The sequence below is a fragment of the Anser brachyrhynchus genome (genome assembly GCF_964034855.1).
Source record: "Anser brachyrhynchus genome assembly, chromosome: 9".
In the NCBI taxonomy this organism is placed as follows: Eukaryota; Metazoa; Chordata; class Aves; order Anseriformes; family Anatidae; genus Anser; species Anser brachyrhynchus.
This window is the reverse complement of record NC_137703.1, coordinates 20,809,549-20,834,519: the sequence shown is the minus strand read 5'-3', so window position 1 is coordinate 20,834,519 and position 24,971 is coordinate 20,809,549. Positions and strand designations below refer to the sequence as shown.

The 24,971-nt window shown below is 35.8% G+C and overlaps 1 protein-coding gene across 4 annotated transcripts in view; it reads right to left on the bottom strand.

Moving 5' to 3' along the window:
- LOC308199825 (uncharacterized protein) overlaps positions 1-24,971 on the bottom strand; it is a 605,136-nt gene that overhangs the window by 460,835 nt on the left and 119,330 nt on the right. The window contains exon 7 of one of the 4 annotated variants that reach the window (XM_080604496.1): positions 7,540-7,612. The exons of the other annotated variants lie outside the window; for them this stretch is intronic. Coding sequence (XP_080460622.1) covers positions 7,540-7,552 — 13 coding nt within the window. The 5' untranslated portion in view covers positions 7,553-7,612. The remainder of the gene's footprint in view (positions 1-7,539; positions 7,613-24,971) is intronic. 4 annotated transcript variants of the gene reach the window in all.

The following is a 24,971-nucleotide window of genomic DNA, read 5'->3' as shown; positions in this document are numbered from 1 at the left end:
ATTCACCAGTTATTCACAAGTTCAGAGTATCTTCTGAGGACCCTTACCATCTACCCACAGATTCACTGATTTAAGCAAGCATTTGGAACAGACTTGTTGGCAATTATATTAACAACCATATACAAAGCTAACAGTAAATAACATGGTAGCATGATTCATGTATTTCAGACAAATAGAAGGGGGTACATTAAAACAGCTTTCACAGTGCACAAAGAAAGCTTTGTGTAGGAAGGGAATCAGCTTCATCAGGGAATCAATCACACTACTTTAGCCCAAGCTCCTTTTTGAAAACAAAAGGAGCAGGTTGCATTTTAATGCAACTGATAACTTCTCTTTGGAAAAAAAGCACCATTTTAACGAAGTCTGACACTTCTGGTGTCATCCTGTTGTCTTCTGTGATGACAGAGCACTGAGCTAGCTGTGGTTTTTGTTTGAACTATTACAGGAACTCCTACATTTGCAGGAAACCAACGAGATGCAGTAAATTAGATTTACTGAAGATAGACAGTAACACAGGGATGGGAACACGTAGGCCTGAACCCACTGCTTTTGCACACTGTGTTCTTTCAAATGTTTCCATAAGGCTTTCTGCATCATCCATGGTCAAAAGTCCTCACACGTTTCATCGAACTGATGACACATCTGACAGCTCAAAGTCTCATGCTGACATTCCGCACCACATTCACAGCAAACTTCCTTGCTAGTTTACTGTTCTTATTTCGTTCTATGTGAAGGAATAACCCTCTATAGTGTATATCTACAGCATATACAAGTCTCATAAATGATTTTATTTTCTGTTTGAATTTTCCCTGGATTTCTTATAGTTATTACCTGCTTCTGCCTGAGAACTTTTCTCCTAACTTTAAAATATCAACTACCCTAAAGAACTTCTGTCTCTTTTGTTACTTCACGAAGACACCTTGCGTAAAGGTGTATGCTTGTATACCAGCATAGCCACATCCCTCTCCAGACCAAAAAATTATAAATAAATAAATAAAAATTTGACATTGTGATGAAAACAGAAGAAAACTTTTCTTCACGTGGCTGTGTACTCACTGAAGTTTCTGCAAATTCTTATTCTCAGCCAACACAAAGGGATATTCTACAGCATAAACCAGACTTCAAAGTGTGGATGTACAAAACATTTTTTTCATGGGGAAAAAAACTTGCCCCAATCTAGCTCAGGATACTTATTTTTAACTCCTTATAATAAACTGATATAGCTGATTAATCTTTACTAAGTACAACAATCTTGTTTCTTTGCTCTCTTTTCGCTCTTCTTAATATTTTTCTTTTTGTTACTCCTTACCTAAGCCGTCTTTTACACACTGTTTTGTTGTTTTGTAAGACTTAGCCATCTTTCCCAGGACCCAATCAATTTTCACATCAGCTACACTAATTGGCAACAGACTTGACACATTTCGTGATTACATGCTAAAACACTTAGAACAAAGCTCTAAACCTTCAAAAAAGAAAAGGAAAAATGCAGTAAAAGAAAATGTCCTCAATTAAATACTCTTTAAATGAAATTCTCTGGGAAGCAAAAGAAGAGGGAAATCAAATTGTGAAAGACCACCCTGTTGTAGTGTTATTTAAATCTGCAGAGGTTTTATTTAAGAAGTTCTGTGCTCTGGACTATAGTCACAAAAGTACTTCGGGCTTTTAAAGATACATAATATTGGTTCTATGGCCATGTAAATACTTTCTCTAGTCAAATAACTTTTTAAAAATACATTTTTAGTTTTGTCATTACAGATATTGATATTTAAATATTCCTTTATGAATTGCTATCAAATCTGTATCACACAAAATGGATATAATTCCTTTTTTTGATTTGTAACTTGATGAAATTTAGTAGAGAAAAGGTGTGAAGAATAACAGTTTTGAAAATTTGGCATTTCATATACAAGCTATCTTTAAAAATACATTAATGTCTTATATTGATGCAAAGCACAAATGAAGGCTAGCTTTTTTCTTGGAGCTCATAAACTTGATATTGCTTTGGGAATGGAATCTAGATAGACCATAATTTCTTACATTTTTTTTTAATCAAATCATCAAAAATTGTATTGTATAATAATATAAGTTAAATACATAAACAGAACAATGTACCACAGGAATTAGAATATCAGTTTATCCAATGCTGGAATGACTCTCTTAGCAAAATTTCTTGAAGTAACAAAGAAATACATATAGTAAAGAGGAAGCTTGACAGGCTTCAGTAATAAAATTAGTAAAGACAAGGTGCAATTCTAACAGATCTTAAAACAGAAAAAGTAAGATATTTTCATGAATTCTATATAGCAATTGCAAGGTGGGTTTTTTTAGAGAATACAATGAAATGTATCAAAAAATAGTTACTTCTCTGGTAGTATTGTTCCTTGCCAGCATTCCACTCTAACTGAAACCCCAACATGTTCTTGTGTCTCATAAAGCAGATACTGATGATAGTAGATAGACCTGGCCATGACACAGTTATCTCTGTTTCTCATGGATAGGTAGCGCAGAAGCAAATGTTAAAGGTCATCAAAAAGTTTCAAACATGAATTCTCTGTGCGGAATTATTCTGACACTCCAGCTGGATATTTATATATTCCCACAGAGAGCAAGGGATATAACAATATAGGCACTTCTACTTTTATGATATGGATCCTGCCTGTTGAGTACAGAACAGATGGTTTATGTGTTCAAAGGGACATGTTCTTGTTGTTCACACCTCTGGCAGTGAGACAGCTTGCTACAGCTCCAGTTTGTTAGGATCTTGATTTGGAGTATACTTTTGGTCTTCTTTTGAATGTTCTCCCTCAATAACAAAATGGTGGCATGGAAAAAGGAGAATGCCCTTGCTGTTATTTACCTTTGTCATCGTATTTGGAGGCACTTAAAAGAGCTTAGCTCTTACCTTATTCAGAAGTGCAAACAACTAAACAAAAAAATCTTTTTTTCCTGCAAATGATTCAAATTCAAGTATGAATCCATACACACTTCCAATGCCTTTAAGTCTTTTTCCTTTTCCAGCATTTTAACCAACACTTCATTTTGTTCTGTCAGGCACGAACCTTTCAGGCAGATACACAGAAATTCATGCCACAGAGGTGTTCTGTGGTTGTTATTGAATGCATTACTATCAGGTTTCACAGCCATGAGGATCCAGTTGGTGCCAGAAAACATCATGGTATGAAAGATGATGATGTTGAGAAACAACAATTAAAAATAATAATAATTAAAAAAAAGGAGCAAGTCCTTTAGAAAAAATCTAATTTATGAATAAAATTAACTTTTCTATTTATTTTGGAATCCTAAATTTTTAGGTAAAAAGAAGGCAAAGAAACATTTGAACACCAATACAGAGATGTTTGCACTGGATTCTGTTGCTGTTCTTTCCGTCTTTTACTGTATAGACAATATAAAAATGGAATAGGAGACACATATCTCATGCATTCGCGTAAGTTTAACTAAAACTCTACCATTTGTATGAAGACAGATTTCCTGAGTCTGCAAAACAGAACAAGTAACCTCATGAGACAGCCTGGTTTGGGGAGATTGCCAATCCAGCAGAAATCATATGATATTGTTTGACTAATTTTTTCTAGGGTTTGGTTGGAGTTTTTTTGTTTTTGTTTTTCCAGTTCTACATCACTGGGGATGTAGAAGTGCAGAGAAGTGCAGAAATGGGGGGAAAAAAAGACAAGGAAAGACAAGAAATCACTTTTTAACCTCTGACACTAGTTCATATTAAATTTGAATTGAAGCATGAGTGCATGTTTATGATCTTATTTTATCCAAAACTCTGAAATTTATTTTACGTAGAAATGAAAGAAATGTTTGAAATCAATATTATCACTGTATTCTCTTTTCCATACCTGCTCTGTTTGTTAATCAAAAACCATATCCTAAGAGTTTTCTAGTCCTCACAATAGTTTTGGCTTAGATTTGCTCCAGCTGCTTTGGTCAAACAATTCTTACCAATTTCTACTGAGATGTAGTGTTATTCCAGTGATGGACATGAATTTGTACATGAATTTAAAACGTTGCTGTTTTTGCTTTTTTCCAAAATTCCTTTAGAAGTTGTTCAATTTAATTAAGTGATATCTTCTCTAGTTTATGCTTTCTAAAACCTCCATTTATAATTCTATAATAGAACTTGAGAGAATTACGGGCTTTTGTTAGAATTATGCCAGATGGTTTATGGAAATTTGGAGATACATTATCATTTGCTACAAAAATCTTTAAGATTTTCCCATATTGATATCAAGCAAATGTTACTAATCCTTCCAGTACAGAGCTGTTCATGCATATCTGACAGCATTCAAACAGTACTTGAAGGAAAACAGTCTACTGTAGTAAGGAAAGAGGATTCCTTATGGTTGCATAGACTGAACCTCAGCGACAAAGGGGAAAGAGTGACCTCTCCTGGCAAAGAGAAAAATCTGTAGCTATTTTCTATCAGAAACAATAGCGGTTGGTATAAAGGAACGAGTTGTATTTGATCAATTTGTTTTTGTTTTTGCTTTTAATTTAAGCACTATTTATCTCGTAAGAAAATTCAAATGCTCACTTGATTTTAGGAGTTCAGTCATGATGACCAGGAAATGAGATTATAAAATAGTTTGGTAAAGTTTAATTAGGATAATTATTAATAAAAATCAGCTAACATGCTCCGAATATGCTTTCTGTTGGGGCTTGTGTGATCATTTGGCCTAATTATTTTTGATGTTTTGCCCATCAAATAACAAACATGCAGCTTGTGAAATGTCAGATATAATTAGAACAAATAAAGCTGTAGCACTAACCTCCAAAAAGTCTCCAATAGTCATTAGAAAGAATTCTCTTCCTACGAGCCATTTATTAACAGCAGGGGCAGAGACATTTTACAGGTGAGAAAGCTGGCACACAGGTAATAGACAAAGCTTCTGAAGTCAAATGGAACTGGCTGAAAGATCACAGACGGGTAACAGTGCTCCGGGCTTTGGTAAAGGTTTCTACTTAGGGGTCTTATCAAAGTTCTTTAATTTAACAATGGGATTCAGTGATAAAACAGGATGATATACAGTAAGATTACCATATTTCTCCTATTAGCTTCCGCAAAGTAACATAGGTGTTTTCTTTGCTAAGTTAAATGTTTTGCCAAATCAATATTGGAGTCGATTACAGTTGCAGAATATTTGTATGCAATACAGGATACTGAACTCACTATTTCAGTCATTCAGGCTTGCTCAGTATGTTCTGCACTGCTCTTGTGGTACTGCTCCAAGAGTCCCAGGTTGCCTAGAGGACACAGTTTACTCCATTGCTTTCTTCAGTCAATATAAAAACAGTGTCACCTTTCATTTAAGCATAAGTTGTTTGTTCATTTATACCACCTCATAACTGCTATTACTTTTGATTGACATGTTGCCTAGAATACAACCACTACATCACGTTAAGTATTAGTTTGGATGTGCACACGAAAGCCAGGTCAAGGAAATAAATATTGTCATCATGTAACTATGTTTTTAGCATGCAAGGGGAACACCTGAGAACTCACATGGAACAAAATACCTAAGATATTTTCAACCTAGACAGCCTTGAAAGATATCTTTTTCCCCATTTTTCCCCTGTGATGACAAAAATTGCTGGGTCTATATAAGAAAATAAGATACACAAGGTTCAACCACAGAAGTTTCCTTTGAAAACTGGGCTCTGGCATCTAGACAATAGCATAACAATGAGAACTTAACAATGGAAGAAGCTGTGACACTTGGATTTGAAGTCTTTCCATCAAAAATCACAATGCTACTGATAAAAGTTGTTTGCTTCAGAGCTAGCTCAATAACCTATTTTTTCTTTCTTCTTCTAACGATAGGCAAACATATCTACACATACAGTATTTGAAAGGTATGATATTTTAAAAATTCAAAGAAGCCAGGACCATCCTTTTATAAATCTTGTTTTGCTGTATAGAAAGTGCCTCTCGCAACTATTTCACTGAGTTTTGGGACTTCTACAATGGTCCCTCAGATTGGGACTTCTACAATGGTCCCTCAGAATTCAGGAAAAAAATCACTTATTGGCTTCAGCATGGGCAGCCAGTTCAGAAATTTGTTTTTTGATACTTTTTATTGGACTGCCAATGAGTACACTACAGTGCAGACCTTGTGCTGACCTGCAGAATTTCTGCAGTTCCAAAATGTGACTCATATCTGGGACGTCACCATAGAACTAACCACATAATCACAAAGCCATTCAGGAAAGTATCTTGTGCCTCTTCAAAAACAACACCAGGAAAAAAAAAAAAAAAGAAAAAAAAAGTTACTATTCCAGGTACACAGGAAAATACAGAATATTGCTAAAAGAATCGAGAATGAGAATCAAATTGCATGAAACACTAATGGATGTCCTTAGGTTCCTGTCATTACAATTGCCCACAAATAAATCTCTTCTCTTGCAATCAAAATTATCTCTGGGGCAAACTTGACAGTCATCAAACCCTGATTCTTAACAGAAACGGGAAGCAGGAGGAAACAAGAAAAAGGAGAATAAAGATACACGTTTTTCATTTGAGAAACTATATTAAGCACATCCTACTAGAAAAATATTGTGAAACACAAATGTGTAATGTTACCAAAAATCTTTCCAACATTGTCTCTGCCAAATCACAAAACGCTTGAATTTAGATCAAACTGGTCAAATTGATCTTTTCAAAGTAGCAATTGCAAAAACTCCCTTATTGAAAATTACTTAGGTGTTCCTCTGCCTGGAGCAAAGAAAGCCTGCACTCAAAACAAAACAACACATTCAAGTAGCAAACACCTGCTGAGCCCGGCCGGGTGAGCTATGGGGATTTGCTAAGCAGCGATCGGTCTCTGCACATGCAGCACAGCCTATCCTGCCTCTTGTGGGTTGTGGAAACACAGACCCTGTCTGCCTACAGTAAGCAAGAGAACACAGGATGAGAGCCCCAGACAAGCCGGTTACTGCATTGTGTATATTACCTGTAGCACAGAGATATAAGCATGTGTCTCAAAAGTCATCTAACTGCAAATGCAAAAGTCAAGCAACCATGTGGTACACCCCTGAGACTGAAATCTGTCTGCAACTGTACCCTCAGCCAGCTACAATATTTTACCATCTTCTTCAGGACTGCTAGAAGTTAAAAATGAATATATCATCCAACCCAAGGAATACGGACACAACAATCAGCTCTCATTCAAAAATTATTTTTAAAATTACATAAACCATCCATAGCTGACAAGGGATACAGATTGATACTGTTGCCGTCACCAAGAGCTACAACTAAACCACAAGAAAGAAAATAAATTACATTGAATTTATATTCAATAGATTGCTTTTAAATAAGAAAACCCATTGCTTTCATGTTGACAAATATGTCTGTCAAGGACAGAACATGCCAGTGCAGGGATCTGTGCAGAAACCAGCTGTGACTCCTACAACACTGAGATCCAGGAGGGACTGAGGAGGATCATCCCAGTCATCTGTAGTTGCCAGAAGAAAAAATAAACCAGGGGGAGCCAGGGATATCCAAATACCAGGACTTACCTGATTTTCCCATTTCTGAAATTTGAAGATACTATTCTGGTGACATACTATAAGCTTCGTCTTATTTCTGTAACTAAAGAGAGATTTTCAAAGCAGAAGTGAAGTTTAGCATTGATTTTCACTGGTTATTTAGTGTTCTACATCTTCTTAGTTCAAAAATCAACATATCAATATAAAATTAAGTTCATGTTCCCATACCATTCTTTCCACTCTATACTGAATATTTGGAAATAAGCATTCAGGAGTTAAAGTTGATTGTTATTTAGCAATTGTATGACTGCCTAGGAGAAAGATTGATTGTCGGTCTAAAATAAATACTCTCAAATAGCTACACTAGTCAATACCCAAAGAAAATACCACTGTAGGGAATGATCTGACTGAGTGGATCTACCTTACAGAATATCCAGCATTTTGAGTCTGTGTCAGAGAGAAGCAGCTGCTTTCTCTAAGCTAAAACTATAATCTGGCACTGCCATTTCTTCCAAACTTTTCTGTGACTTTACCTATTTTTGATTATAGTAACAGAACAATAAATTTTTCACACACAGGCACTTTCCAATAAGACCTTTCAAAGCTACTGCTCCTCACCTCTCCTCGCTTCTTTTTTTGGGGGAGTTTTTTTTTGGTTTGAGGATTTTTTTTTAATTTTTTTTTTTAATTCCCAGCAAGAAATAAAGTAGGCAATAGACTTTTAGTAGGTTTATCAAAGTAGGAATAAGAGGCATAGAGATCTCTGTGAAATATCATAATTAATTTCTGAGTTTAAAAAAAAAAAGGCAGGCATTCAGGTAATTTCAGATTCCCTAAATACATACAGGTGGTGGTCTTTGAGCTACTGCACTTTGAATTTCAAGGAAAATTGCCTCTGCTTGTCCCCATCTGCTGCTCTGATCACAGAATATATTAGATATCAGATTTCAGATGGCTCCTTTTTTAAGAATATGACAATCCAGTCCAACAAAGTTCTGGACTTAATAGCCACTTAGGATATTCAGTGTTTTATACAAGTGATCAGGATTAGCTTATATATGAGACAATTTCCACAGTAAAAAGAGTCTCTGCAATTTGAAAAATGTACTGAAGTAAGACAGCAGAATCCAAGCCCTCATCTGATGCTATTACTTTATGTAATTACTGCTAGCCATTCTATTGGTAAGCTTAGATAATGATAAGACGGAAGGAGATACCTCACTATCTATATGAAATATCATGGACAACTACTGGTTCTCACTCTTGCCCTAAGCATAAGCTCCAAATTTCCTGGAACTATCTTGAGTTTCCTGAGACCACCTCAGGTTTTGTCACAGGGACATGCAAGGACCAGAGGCAGCAGTAGGACAGGTTTGCTCTTCCAGGAGATGAAGAACTTTGCACTTCACAACCAAGAAAAGACTGTTATACCACAAATCATATCAGCCCCTGCAGCAACTGAGAACTTTATACTGGACTACAAATTCGGAACAAAACCTAGAACCAGAGTCACATTTCCCCGAATACAGATTTTCCTTCAGGGTTTGTAGGTGCCCTATCACACACATCAGGTGGAAAGTAAAAACCATCACCTGAACAGAAATGTGGAGTGCAGAATTAGACTTTTCAGCCAGCATATTTCTAAAGAACATTTTTAAAGGTGTGAAAACAAACTTTGGGAATAATGTTCAAACGATCACAAATGTCAAAACTTATTTGACATTTTCATATAAATGTGTTAAAACTAGAAGACAGCAGTCCTCAGACATGAGGGGATCACCTAGTTCAGTAAGAAAACCTTCTCCACTGCAGACTTCTTCACAAAATTCCTTTAGCAAAGAAAAAGGATGCAAAGTAGCTATACGGACCACAGCCAATATGAGGACATCTGTCTGCAGCTGTTAGGAGGAACTGTAACAGCATAACGAAGTTTAAACAATTCAGGTAACTGAGTCATCTACCATGCCCAACTTCTTCCCTGATCTTCCACAAAATCAGAACAGAACTATCAAAATACATTTAGTCTTAAAAAATTAATCCATTTCATTAATGGAACACACTGTGAATGGACACATTTTATTTCAGAAGAAATGCAGTCACAGGTCAGCTTTTCTTCGTCTCATATAAAGCACGATGTCATGCGCCAGACAGGGCAACTCCAGCTTTTGCCTGGACTGGTAGGTGGGGTTCTCTGAATTCATACAAGACCCATTTCTCCTAACGAGTGGTGCATTCTAGTGTCTTACATAAATGTTAACATATATTGGCTCTTGTAAAAGGTACATCATGTCCTACTGCAGTATATAACTTATCTTTCTCACCCCAAAGGCAAGAAGAACACTAATGTTCAGTGGGGGGTAAGTGGCTAAATTCATTAGTGGTTACAAGATATGTTGTGATCCTTAACTGGAAAGCTTTGTGTATCTGCAAAATAATGTATTATTTGCTTTGGCAATAATACTTCTATTTTTAATCTGGCAGTGAATAATTGGCAATTGCCTGCCAAGGACAGAGAGCCAAAAATAATAGTCACCAATGCCAAGAAAAAAAAAATAGAGCAGAAGAACTGATTATTTAATCATAGTAACTATTTTCATTTAATGGATCAAATGTTTAAATAAAGTGTACGATGGTAAAGAGACAGACATTGAAAGCATGCATGATAGTAATAAAGCAGTTGTGATGAATTAAAAGTGCTTTACTATATTTGCTAGGCTGCAGATATTTTTAGTTGTATTCCATTCATATTTACCACCCTACTACAACTGTGGGCCATGATCTCTAAAAAAATGTTAGACAACTGCACATAATTGGGGATACATGACATTTTCCCCAGAATGGATTCTGATTTTTGTTTAGGTTGGTGAAACATTCAGTCACTTCACTTTGTCTTTAATTGCTATGAATTTATGTTTAAATCATTTGTTATCTAATTTATTTTTATGAGGAATAATTTTAAAGACTGAAAATAATTCACTTGTACCTTGAATTGCTATGAAAGACTAACGCCGTTAAGAAAAGTTCAAAAGATAGGCTATCAGCTCAGAACTGTCTGCTTAAAATTATACAGAAATCCAGTCAGTTACATTCTCTGCTCAGACTGAAGTTGCACCAAGTTTCCCCATAACTTCCTAAGAAGGTTTTATTTAATCAAGAACAAGCTCCATGGAGCCCCAGAGGTCACAGTTTAGAAGGATTACCTGACCTAGACTTTGTATAAAGCAGATGGCTCTGCTTTATGGCAATTAGTAAGCAGGAACTGTGGTATCTGGTTATATCTTCTGATTCTCTGTTTATATGAAGTTATGTGAAACTGGAACCTCTTTGAAAGTCAAGCTGTGTGGAAACCATTTAAGACTATTTCATTTCTAATTATAGGCTTGATAAAGCCATTTTCATGCAAGAGTAGGATCAATGCACAGACTGTCAAACTTCTGAACATCCATCCATTGGAAAGTGGTCTGACTGTTTCAAAAGCTATCAGTAAGATAACCTTGAGATGGGAATGGGAATCTCACTTTAAAGAAAATGTAAACCTTAGCTACAAAGTTTAAGTCGGTCTGAATGTTCCTCTGGGCCTGTCTTCAATGCAGCTTCAGACTGGCAGCAGCGGCTCTTAGCTGATGCTATTTGCTTTTTAAGTTACTACCAAAACCAGAGCTTGAAAACATTATTTTTCTACTCCCCTACATTTCTTGTTCATCCACATAGCTTTCATTTCTCCTAGCGTGCTAGACTTCAAAGAACTTTAGGATCCAATAAGACAGTAATACCACTGCTGTACACAGTGGGAAGTCTTCCTTCCAATTCAAAATAAAGATAAATAATAATGATAATAATAATAATCTGTTTTTTTCATTACAAACCTTTTTTTTTTCCCTCCAGAAGAAATGAAAAGACAAAAAGCATCAACAGCAATTTTGTGAGAGTTATGTATGAAGTAAGTGGGAGGCCTTAGAAATCCAAAGTGGCTTTACTCTCAAGTCTAAAACATACTTTATGCAAGATTCAGATCTTTTCAAGCAATTAGTTATATTTCAAAACCTAAAGAAAAAAATATTTTAGAAACCAACCACTGATTTGAAATATCCTCTTGTATCACTGTGTGCTTTCAAACGGATTTCGGGAAAGGAGGTGAAACGCAGACAATAAACAGAGTTTATTGCATCACATACATATCTACTATAAAGAATATCAAATGTATGCTTTAAGATTGAAAAATATTCTGGGAAAAAGCAGTTATACATTTGCAGAACTGTTACTGTTATACAGGAAAAATATGAGATGACTGCATTCCAGCGACACCTGAAATACCTTTAAGAAAATATTTTAAAAATCAACCATAGCAATGTTTCCACTGGACTAGCACTGTCAGGTATGATAAGGAGTCTGTCCAACCATGTGTAAAGTGGTCTCCCAGTTTAAGGATGGAGACATGCTAACAAAAAGTCTCAATGGCAGAGAATTCTGTTTTTACTATGGATGCAGTGGAACTGCTGACTTTGCTCTGCTAACTGATGCGACTAGCCCAAAATTCAGAAATTCTGGATTAAAACAAACAAGCAAACAAACAAAACAAACAAACAAAACATAGCTTTAAAAACAACTGGATATTAACATTCTCATTGAATCTTGGGGCCAGTTTCTGTTACCTTCATAGAAGTCCGGAAATATTTTCCTGTTCATGTAGTTTTACTCATTTTGCTCTATCTGATTACGAGCCCACTGGGAGCAGCAGTAGTCGGTGGGAAAATTTCCTCTGCGAAAGTAACAAGCCTTTTATCATGTCTTCTGAGACAGGTCCATCACCATGTGAACCCTTTCCAACAGTATTCCAGAATGGTGACTATTGATGTCAATTGGATACTCAGGTAATAAAATAGGATACTCAGGTATAAAGCATCCTGAACATATGATTTAATAATACGTTTTGAGAAAGGCACCAACAATAAATAAGATGATGAGAGAAAAATATCCAGGATAATTTGGGACACAAATACAAGGTAAGTGCTTCTACAGCATAATCAGTGAAATGTATTCCTAACAAATATTAAAGAGAGAAAATAGCTTAGAAGCATGCTGGTGGAAATGAAAATGAATATAGTAACTGTGTTCACAATCTACATAGTCAATATGTCTAAGGCGGCTGGTGGTGATTATGAATCACCTCCCTAGGTTTCTTGAAAAGTATATCAAAGTTTCAAACTAAACCTAGAAATTCAGTTCTGACCATCTTGCATTTCTGTGTGTTATTTCCATGTCATTATAGAAGAATTGGGTGTGCAGACACAAATGAAATTGATTGAGTTACTCTAGTTTAACAAGTTACCATCTGTAGTTGAGTCATAGCAATGAGTCCAGTGTACTCTTAATCCACACCCTTTACAAAGAAAAACAATTTGTAAGAGTACATTTATGATCATTTAATCTAATATGTCCTAATTTACCACAGGGTTGGCTAAGAGCACATGTACAGATTAATTATTTGGACCAACCTCTCCGGTAGCACCTTGTTAGAACACAGCAACTTAAGCACTTCCCACCTTGCAATCAAAAGCTGGAATAACATGAGCCTTGCTTAGTTTTCTTCTAAATCAACCAACGCTATTTAAAGTTTCATGGGTGAGGCTACTGATTTTATCATTCACGTTATATATAATGCAAATCTCTCATTCACAGTAGTTTCTCCTCTGTTAGCATGTGCAAGCTTTCCTAACAACCTGCGTGCAACAGATTCTATAACTTTCTACTAGGTTAAGTTCTCTTCAATTACTCTGAACAAGTCAGAAAAGATGAGATGTCCTTGAAATTTCCAGTGTGTTACGATCCTGCTTTCTAATTTTTTCATTATTATTATTTGCACTTACAGGTTTGTACAATGTGTAGCAATCAATGTGGACAACAAAACAAAACAAAAACACCCCGCCTACATCACAATACTGTCACTAATCAGAAAACAGTATCACTGTCAAATAGGACACAAATAGCACTCCAATCAAAGCTGTGGGATGAGAGAAAAACAGAGAGACTTATAACATCTGGCTGATTCAGAAGAATGAAGACAGCTGTAATACTACCCTGATGTCAGATCTAAACATCTGCAGTTCATCACCTTTGTATTCAAAGTTACACGTACGCACTCTGTCCCAATTGCTTTACTTAGCCTGACGCTTTCCTGCTCTTTGACAGTTTGAGCTCTTTAAAGCAGGGAGACTGTCAGATTTTGAAAAGTGTCTGAAGATGGAAACATACTTCTGTGAGACCTATACAGGAGTCAGACCTCTGTGACCACTGCACATGCAATACTCTCTGTAGGTACTGAACAGACTTCACGTTCTTATCATCTGTTCCTTTCTACAATATTGAGTATAAATGCTGGCTCTATAAATTATGAGTCTGTCTGCAGTTGAACACATATGCTCCTTCGTCCTTTTGAGCACTCTCACCTCAATCATGTTGAGTCAGCAGTGCTAGTTGTATGATAACAATGCTCAGGTGCTTAAGTGTTTCCAGGGCCAAGAACAAATTTGGAAAGAGACTAAACAACTTTGATAAAGGATTTTTAAAAGGTTGAGGTTTAAAATGGAAATTGCAATAAGGACAGAGTTGTGAGCTGCATACTTTCCTTCTCCCAACAAACCCTTGCTGGGTGGTGGAGGCAAGGCATATGGATTACTTGGGCAACAGGTAAGTTAACAACTTGGTATGCAACTTTAGTTTGGAAGGTCAAACAGTCTGTAGCCCTTGCTGAAAGTCAAGGGATCTTAACTGAAAAAGAGATGAAAATGGCAACGTGCTCAAAAACACAGAGAGCAATAAATGCCAAGACATCGTTTCCAAAGGTTGCTAATGGCTATGTGCAAGTCTACCTCACAGAAACAAAGAAATTATACGTCCTTAAATCAGACATTAAATCTGAGGTGAGGACACAAATCAAAATTCTCAGCTGCTGAAAATGAAAATAGTCAAATTCAGTGACAATTCCATGACCTACTGTAGGTCATTATCTTGCCTTTCTACCTCCTAAAGGAAGTAAATCTGATCAAAAGATAATTTATAAAAACAAAAAAACAACAACAACAGATTAGGTCTATTTCAAGACTAAGCTTTCATTTCTAAAAAGTACATACTTTTTAACAGGATTTTGTTAAGAAATAGTTTTTCAAACCACATTTGAAAAGAATTTCACCAAGACTGTGCACAGACTTACATTTAAATTTTTCAAAGACTCATACTGCAAGATTGGAAGACTGGAAGATTTCAAAACCATTTTAGGATAAAGAGTACTGTCCATTTTACCTGGCACATCCAGAACAGAGTGAGTATATCTTCAGCATATCTTGCAGCATATCTGTCTATCTAAGCATTAATTCTGATATTAAAACTGAGCCTTTAATAGTGCTTCCAACTGTTGTCTCTAAATTCAACATGATATTCAATGCAATACAGTCTGGTAGGAACAGAAACTCCTTTTCTGCTGGCACAAGCTCTCCTCTATGAAATGAAAAACCAAAAATCCCAAATGCTTAACATAGTTTCAATAATACTTAATTCTGGGTTACTGAATCAACATAATCATTTTGAAATATTTCACTTAGACTTGTTAAAAAACGTTATTTTACAAACAATCCCACAAGCAGTTAATCAAAATGCTAAGATAAAACTGACACTATTAAAGCAAATTGCTCCTTAGTTTCAACATCCTTATGTGGGATCAGAATATGCACAACTAACGTAGAATAAGTAATAGCTTGCTCATAGTTTGTATTTTTTCCAAGCTAATTTCTTCATCTTTTCCTAAGCAAAATTTTTATTGGGTAAAATGAATGGACCCCAAAATTAACCCATCCCAGTGAGTAGTAAGTAATTAATGGCAATTTCAAAAATTAGGACAAGACTACTAACTTCCCATCATTGTTTATGCAGAAATGTGGATTTTTGCCTTTTCATTTTCTGTCTGACATTTTTGCTCAGTATCAGTTTTCTTTTACCTTAGTTATTTTATTATTGGTAGGAACTACACACTGAGATGTCTGCATTTACAGAATTCCTTCTCTGTACTCCTGAACTGACTCTAAATAAGATGTGACATCAAGCCTTACAATGTTTCTCTTTCCATGTTGAATGTAGTCACAAAAATGCAACTCAAAGTAGAATAAGCTTTGAGGGAAACGTCAGCCAGAAGTCTCTTTATTGAGATTGCAGGCACCTTTCTTCATGCCTAAAATGTGGATGTTAGCAGATTGGGAAGCAAGAAGTCATTATTCAAACAATATTTGGGAGTCAGTCACTCTCAATATACCCGTAAGTGCTACCTCACTAAGCATTCTTTTTGACACTTAAAGATGGGCTAAATCAATTTGATGTGCATTAGGGAATTGATTTATCAAAATACATGGCAACTGAATCAACATCATTCTGCTACTTGTGACAGATAAAGTTAAGGCCATCTCTGTAAATAAATCTTAAAAGAGTAGGAGAGGCCACAAAACAGAAAGGGGAAACTCCAGAAACAAAATGAATTATTTTCTGAAGTCTTAAATCAGGCAGATGTGAAAACTCTTGTTTGTCCAATTAACACAGTTTATTTTTGTTAATCGTTTTCATGCACTTCTGGGTTCTGGCAAAGATCTTCAAGCCAAGTGCCAAAATACCTTGAAAAGATTGTATATACTGCTTGATTGGGAACAAGATCTAAAAGAAGTATCTTAGAGAAGCTTCCTCTCTTGAGATTTTCTACCTAGTTCAGTAATTTCTTAACAAGATTTTTCCACAGTGTAAGAATATAATTGGGCCCAGGAATCTTAGACAAGTTAGATAAAATTTAAAAGATTTTTCTCTGAATCACCTACACTTTTGAGTTTTGAGTTTTCTTTTACCACCTCTTATGCAAACATCGAGCCCGATTTTCTGTAAACTTAATAACATCTGATGGAATATAGTCTGAGGTGATACAAGAGCAGACTGAGAGGAAGGCAAGTAATGCAACTCTATCCATACTAGCACGTTTTTGAAAAGCAAACAGTATTTCCTAAGAATCTATGAACCTTTTCATTTCAGTGAGATGGAAGACAATCACTAATACAATGAGATACAGCCAGTTACCTCCCCTGCATAAACCAGGCCTGCACTCCAGGAGCAAGACTTGTGCTGTTAGGTCCCTTTACGACAACGATGCTCCCACAGATTGTTTAGGTCCAAAAGCAAAAAGGAATCAAAACTCTGTATATCTCATTGGCCTTTGAGCAATTTAACAAGTAACTGTGGACATAATGTTCACATGCTGGTTATCACCCGTCCCATGTTAAAAAGCAGTATTAAAATGCAGTATCAGGAACTGTACAGCATTTAAAAATATTTAGGAGTCAGCCTATAACATACAAAAAATAAATTAAATAAATAAAACAAGACAAACAACCCCACAAACAAACAAATGAAAAAAACACAGGGACAAAGAAAGGACAAAGAAAAGCAATGCAAAATGTCCATCAGCAGAGTATACTTCCTCAGCACCACTATCACTTTGCCTGGGGCTTATTTCTAGTACAATATCTTTAGCAGAGAGACTGTAGAAAAATTGCAAGGACATCACTGATCTGACAACACGCCTGCAACTTGCTTAAGTTTCTTTCCACTCCATCAGCAGAACCTGCACCAGTTCTCCTTCATGGATTTACCCTTTGCCTTTCTAAATCCAGGCTCACTCATTCTCTGCTTATAGCATTAACACTAGTCACACAAGCCAGCCACAATGGATGACAGGGATGCAGGCTCACAAGTGCTGATTGATGGTGCACTTCCTAAGTAAGCAGAAGAAAGTAATAAAGATGACCTTAAGACATGATTTATGTGTGTTTGGCAAGTCAGACACGTACTCATGCTGCAGACTAGCTAGAAACAAAGGCAGGAACAACGGATATTGGTGATCTATTGGAAAAACTCTTGCTCAAAGTGAAGAACTGGTTTGTCAGCTCAAGTCAGAAAGAGAATATAGAACAATTGCAGCATCAGAACTAGATGAAGAAATTTATTTGTTTTGTGGCTGTTGAAACCAAAAATAGTTTTAAAAGATTTCAACTAACTTGGAAAAAAAATCAATAAAAAGCAAAAATAATCTAAAAAATAATTAAAAATAAAAGCTTTAAATCTTGTTTTATTTTGCTTTTCAGTAACTAAACAAAGCTATGGACAACTTGTCACCTTGCCACAAATGAACACTGGTAAAGTGATGAAAAAAATATTCCAATTTATTTATTCCTATTATGAATACACTCATTCATTCATTTAAAATGGCCAGAAAGTTTTCTGGCAACATTGAAATTTGATTAATCAATATTGGACAATATCTGCATATATTTTAATTTGTTATTCATGAAATTAAGAATTCTTGGCTCTTAAAACATTGTATTGGTGTTGTCCAGGAGGTGACTTGCACTGTCTATGTGGGGTGTGCAAAAAAAAGGAGTTTAAGCTATCAGCAAACTGTCCGAAGGACACTTTCCACATGTACAATTTCATCGGGAGAAATAAAAGTCTAATACCTACATGGAAACACAAAATGGCCTACATGTTGGATCTGTTTTTATAGAGCTCTCAGTTTATTGTATAGTCAAATATGAAATCTTTATTCCTGTGCAATAGCTGTTTTCTTATCTCTCTCCAGAAAAACCCAGAGAAATATTTTTGTGGCTAGAATGAATTACAAAAAGATTTCATCATGCTTTAATTTATACACATACATAAGACAAAGGATTACTTAAATCAACTATTTCATTCATCTAAATTTTATTGTGCCCAGCAGAAATGGGCCTATCTGAGAGTAGTCATACAAACAAGTTCAGTTTTGACTTAATTGGAAAAAGGCAACAAAATTTTACTATGTTTAGATATATTTGACTTTAATTTTTCAGTGTAACAGTTTCTAGCACTTCTCTGTTCCCAACTGCATATGACTCTGCCAAAGCTATTAAATCAGAACTCATTTTTCTCTCAATGTGGTTGCATGTCCCAAGGCAGTAGTTTCTTATTTAGTAAAACTCTGTGTGCTAACCCAAATAATGTATATTTATGTTTATACTTGCACCTCTTCTTCCTTCACACAAACTTTTACCTGACTTTAGGTGGAGCTCCTCCCAGTTTTTATCTGACATTTTGAGACGAGAATCCAGCTTATTGTCTTTACAACTTAACCAAAAGACTGTGTTAAACCCCCTGGGAACTACTTGGATGAAAGTACAGTAAATGTGTGTGACTTATCATTTTGGAAGAAGCACTGTTTTGAAGGAAGCACTGTATTTTGAAGGAAGTGTTGTAATAGTATCTCATGAGAGCAGTTCTTATTAATTGCAAATTATGTATTGCCTAGATTTATCGAAGCTCTGAATTTATTGCCAGTTACTGCCACATGTAGTCCATAATTCGGAAAACTATATGCATTTTCCGAAGTCATTCTCTCTAATCATTTGCAAATTTAACAAATTTAGCACAACAAAATGCTTGCCCATCAGGACCAGCACCATGGTCACTAGCAACACTAGACAGGCAAGTAATAAAAGCATAGATGTCCCTAGCTATAAAAGTAGTAATACTAGTCAAACACATTTTCAGTGTTTTTTTCTCCTGTTTCACACCCTCTATATTTCTAGATTTTGTAATGGAGCCTGGGTGTTCTGCTTCGGCAGAGGAAGCAATCGACAACTGGTCTCCTTCCCAAGAACCCATGGTTCCCACACACGAGATGAACTGCTCTAAGGAGCTCCTCAGTGAGAGCAGTAATAATGGTTCACATCGCTGCAATGCTAGCCTGCCACATTCTGTTAAAGGCGAGGAAATAAACACTTGCTGCCTTGCAATTCAAAAAAACCGTTTCATAGTGCAGAAGGTTGTTGTGGGATGATGGGGTAATATTTCACTGTTAGCACATTCAAAGGTACCAACTCCACACTATTGTAGAAGATGCTCGTAGTGTTGACAGGCTGCTGTGTGAAGCACATAACAGCCTCAGGCCCAACTTTAGAACCAGGCTTTTCAAAAAGTGATGTCACTCACAAAAGAGGCTACACCTTCATGTTTTAGCAACATTGACTTTTCCTGAATTGTTGTTTTCTACCTTGTAGCCAACTTCATTTTTTTTGATCTCTAATGTCCCAATAATTCAAAATAAAGGACAGATCATTTTCTTAATGACTCTTTCCAGCAGGAGGGATTACACTGACTAGTGATCAAGGTTGTGGCAACATATGCACAAACAGCTCAAACCTGCCTCTGGTGGAAGGCCCCTACCAACAGTCATCATGCAACAATATCAGAAAAGATAAAGCAGAAGGAAATAGTTTTGTATCACAGGCTGCACAGGGATCTTCCCAAATGAGTAACTGTCAACTTCTCTTCTGAAACAACTGTTTTATTTCTTTGTTCAATACCTGGTCCAATGGTGTCAACTGAAAGCTGGTCAATTTTCCTTTCAGTAACAAATAGGTTTGTTTTTCCGAAGGTCCAGTATTATTCATTCTATAAGATCTCATGCATGAATCACTGATAGATCTAAGTCACTCTACCCACCCAGTCCTTACAGATATCAAATTTAACTGATTGGATTTGTGTCATCCCAATTCATTTAACGTTTGTTTGTTTTTTACATCAACATGTGGGTGTTTTTGTTGTTGTTGTTTTTTGGTTATTTGGTTAGTTGTTTGTTTGTTTTTGTCACAGTGCAGGGTTCTTAAAGGATTTTGACAGTAGAATTAACATTTCATAGCAGGACACATAAAATATAAAGTGAATTAACTCTTCTCCTTTGCAGTAAAACAGCTCCTTCCCCCACTCTCTTTTAAAGCAGCCTTAACAAAAGAGGTTTTTATTTCAGGACGATGAAAGAAAATGTAAATGAAATGTAGTTGTTCAAGCTTTTCAAAGCATTTATGAGATCATGTAACCATTTCCGGCACGTGTACTTCTGACAGCATTTCTCCTAAGTGTACTTCACCACCATTTAGACAAGGTTACCTAATATGATATCTGCCTAATGTTGTTCAGTAGGTTAAAGGCTTTATTCTATTAGCTTACATGACTCTGCTGTGAGGTTTCTGAGAGATTTCATGACCTAGTAAGAACCTTACATTTGTTTTAGGAGCTACAGTTTACAATCTCAGAACTATTACTGCACCCTAGATTCTGGCCTCATTTAGGATTTCTTGTGAAGACAAGGAGGTCTGCACACAAACTATGCATAAACCTCGCCAACAGCAAAAAGCTCCCTTCTGAAATTGCAGAAAGGGGTCTCACAGTAGATGGAAAGCAGTTTCATTTTAAAGGAAGAAGTTTGTCAGCCTCCTGAATTACAAGTGTCCACTAAAAGAAATCCAATTTTTCAGTAAAGAAATCACTCAAATAATTCATGTCAGACTTTTTCAATCCCCCTAAATCAAAAACCCACAAACATAACCAACAGCATATTCAGTCAACACTGTTTATGAATAAAAACAACAACAAAAAAAAACAACACACTTTTTTCAACTTACTGCAAATAGATTACGTTTCTATTAATTCTGGAGAGACCTTTGTACTGCACGTTGATAATAATGCTATTGCAAGACCCAGGGAAAAAATCATTGTGAATCCTACATGGGAGTGAGCAGTAATACACAACAAATCCTGTAGGCTCTGGAGTCTCACAACTGCTTTGTATGAATATTGCAAACTCCCCCACCAGTAAGCAGAAGTTAGTAACACCAGCTATTCCAGGAGGAATCCCCAGAAAGGAAATTACATATAACTCACACATTATTAATAGGTGTACATGGCACTGCAAAAAGATTGCCATGCACAATACAGGTGCAATATTTATGATCAAGCTTCAAATACTTTACTTCCTCTGTATTAATTGTACTTCAATATATATATCCTAAACATGTTCTCCACTAAAGAGGCTGGCTTGTTTGTTTGTTTTTTGTCCTACATTATTATGAACTCATACTTTTCATCACATGCAGGACAGCAAACTGAGAACTGCTTTTGTTTTACTAGAAGGCACAAGAAGTATTTCTGTATGAGCAGTAAATATTTCACACATTTTCTAGATACTTTTACAATATATATCTACAAGCACATATATTTCTTGGTGAGCTGACAAAACTATAAACCAAAAAGCATTTTTTTCTAAAGGAAAAATGTATTTTCTTCAGAGTAAGCAAAAATACATATATGTATATATAGTAATATCGGGGGGGGGGGGGGGGAGTTATACCAAATATACTAAATCTATGTCTAAAACTAGAGGGAAATGAAAAAGAGTCAGAAAAATCTAGAATGCTCTGAACAAGGATATGTTTGATCTGCATGTAATGGGAGTATTTTACAACCTTTACACCACCACTTCATGTTGATGGGCAGGCAGCTTAGACTTTGAGTTGGCCATGGAGGAATTTAGTTAACTAAATGCATCCCCTTGTCTGAGAGATGAAAAGCCATTTCCTATACCACATGATCTATCTATGGCTTTCTTGCACAACTGTCAGCCGTTCCAGTATTTCTGCATGTTAAAAAGGCAAATTCGCATCTATGGTACAGGATAAAAAAAATTTTTTAAAAAAAATAAAAAGACTTTTTTCTAAATAACAAAGGAACAAAAAAAGCACAACATAGGAGCAAACAGGTATACATTAAAATTCATATGCTTGAGTATTGTCAGCCTACTTTTACAATAACCAGAGAGCTTGTTTTGACAAATATTCCAGACAACGTGTGAGTGCCCTCCATGGTGAAAGGTCACTGAGTTTTTCATTGGTTCATCGTCTGAAGCCCTTAGTTCAGACTATGAGAAAGAAAGGTAGGAATACAAAGTCCCGGCCATTTAACTGAAATCCATAGTCTTTGTACCAAGCACTGCTTCGGGTTAATTTTAATATCTTCTTTTGACTTTTGAGCTCTGGACTCTTCTCAGTTGGTAATATTGCACTAGTATCTAGAAGCTACAGTGGGCTTCACTGCACCACGTAGAGTAGAAATAGCCTTTTTTCCAAAAGGCTTAGGATCTTGAGAGCCAAAAGAACTGCAGTTAAACATGTTTAAATGGCACACTCAGAACAAAAAAGGTGCAAGTTCTAGTCTTACCACAAGACTACCCTACTTTTCTCCATGTTACAGAACCAGCAAACTTTCTTATTGGCACTTATGCCTTATATACAGTGATAAACTAAATATTGCTTACAGTAGTTCCCAGTAGCTGATTTGTAAAAACAGATTTTATACATAATTCAAGCAGGGAAATGAGTTTCAGCAAATATTTTTTGCTAGTACATAAATATTTTCCAACACAAATCAGAATCTATGCTGAAGTACATATGGGCATATACCATAGTTAAACAGTATGCGTATCTTACATTCTTTGTACAGCTCCTTTCATGAAAACAACACCCCCAGGTTATTACTGACCATTTTTTTTCCAATCTAGCGAAGTTGAAATGAACATGGCTAAGAACAGAAGGCCAATCTTAATCTTAAATCTACAGCAATTTATGCTGGCATCAGTTATACGTAGCAGTGGAAATATCTAAGAGCACATGACATCTTTTGTCCTTGAACTGACAGTCATCATTATAATGATTCTGGCAGAGCAATAGAATGAAATCATTGAATCATTCTAGTACTCTCTGTTGACTTCAGGCTCACTAACGTAACAAAAAAAACAGCCTCTATTGGTGGTATTGCCTATCACAATGTCTTGCTGAATGGACTCTAACCAAGTGGGATCTTTGTTGTTCCTGCTGGAGCATTATAGAGGGGGTACTAAGAACAAGCAAGTTCTCACAGAATTTCAGGAGTTCCAATAGTGTTTCTATACACCCACACTCACTATAAATACCACAAAAAATATTGCCAAGAAAACAGTATTTTTGAAGCACTTTCAAATCAATAATATGTCTCATAATTTACATATAAGGCATTCCAGACTCTGGAAACATGTATGTGCTGTATTATTCCTTCATATTTGTCAGTGGAAAAGTAGAGCTGTAAAAAAGTTAACCAAATGTATGACATTTGTTGCTCAATATCACTTCACTAAGATTCTGACTTTGATTGAAGGTATTGAAGACAAGGTTCTGTAGTAAAATTAAGGGACTTCAATCTTCCAGGAAAATAATCAAGAGAATGTAAAATAATTGCATGACAAGGGGAGTGCGTCATTGATAAAAGTCCCTCTGTGGGGATTGGTTTGCAGCCTTATGGATAGAGATCACATTATTTAGATAACTATGCCCAGCAGTTTTCTGCCAAGTCCTTCTCACAATGACCCTGACCTGCAGCCACCAGTTCAAAAGCACATCTCTGTGAACCAGATGCCAAGGCATTACCTTCTGCATTAATTTTGTTATCCATAAGGTCAGAGGTCACTTTCTTTAATTTGAGAGCAACCACCATGTTATGGTGACAAACACAAAGTTAAGCTCACATTTAAAATGCATAGTGAAGGAATGAAGATATGTCAAATAAAACAGATGCAACACCATCATAGTTGGGACTAAAGCAACCATATTACAACATTACTTCTTCCACCACAAAATGAATAGGAAGATTAACAAAAATATTTTACTATGGTACACAAAATATTTACATTTATTTACATTTACAATTGTTCATCTTGATCAAGTTTAAGGATTCTGTCTTGACTCCCTCCTGCCTTTTTTTTTTCCCCCAAATCCAAGAATTCTTTTATGAATTCCCTCCTTGCAAATACTCCAAGGAATGCATTGTTTAAAAAATACAGGTCTTTGCATGCCAAGAGGGGGAAATAGGTTTTTTAAATTACATTAGGTTTTCAATTATCCCTTATAGCGTTTATCATGTTCCCCTTTCTACTCCTATTTTAAACAGCTCACTGGAGGAGCAGAACCATGACTCAGCTGGCCAACCACATTATAAGTAATGGGACAAACAGGTTCCACATATATTTAACATTTTGATATATAACACAACTGGTTTTTATTATTAAGAAAATAAACCATTTCCCTCTTTAAAGAAACTTCATGGCTCATCCCAAGTTGTGTTACTAAACTAAAAAAAATTTGTTCAAGGACTACTTAAAAAAATACAAGCCACCTGACCCATGTTAAAAGTAGATAAATAATATATATTTTTTTTTACAAGCAGTTAGAGTTGCCAAATTTATTATACGAAACTACAAAATTAAGTTTTATTGGTGCAAATGCTATCCAGCTCAAATTTGTACTAATTCTTCTCAGCACCTGCAGATCACCAAGATCAGACACTTAAAGAGGAGACTTTCCATTTTCTTATGTAGAAGGTAAGGCAGAAGTTTTGACGGTTCTTTACAAACACGTAAGATGCAGTATTCAAAACAAATAATTTATGCATTCTTTTAGGATGGATGTGTATTATTCATATTCCCTTACTGTGCCCAGTTTCCACATAATTCAGTCCTTTAACATCCTCAGTGTTTGGTG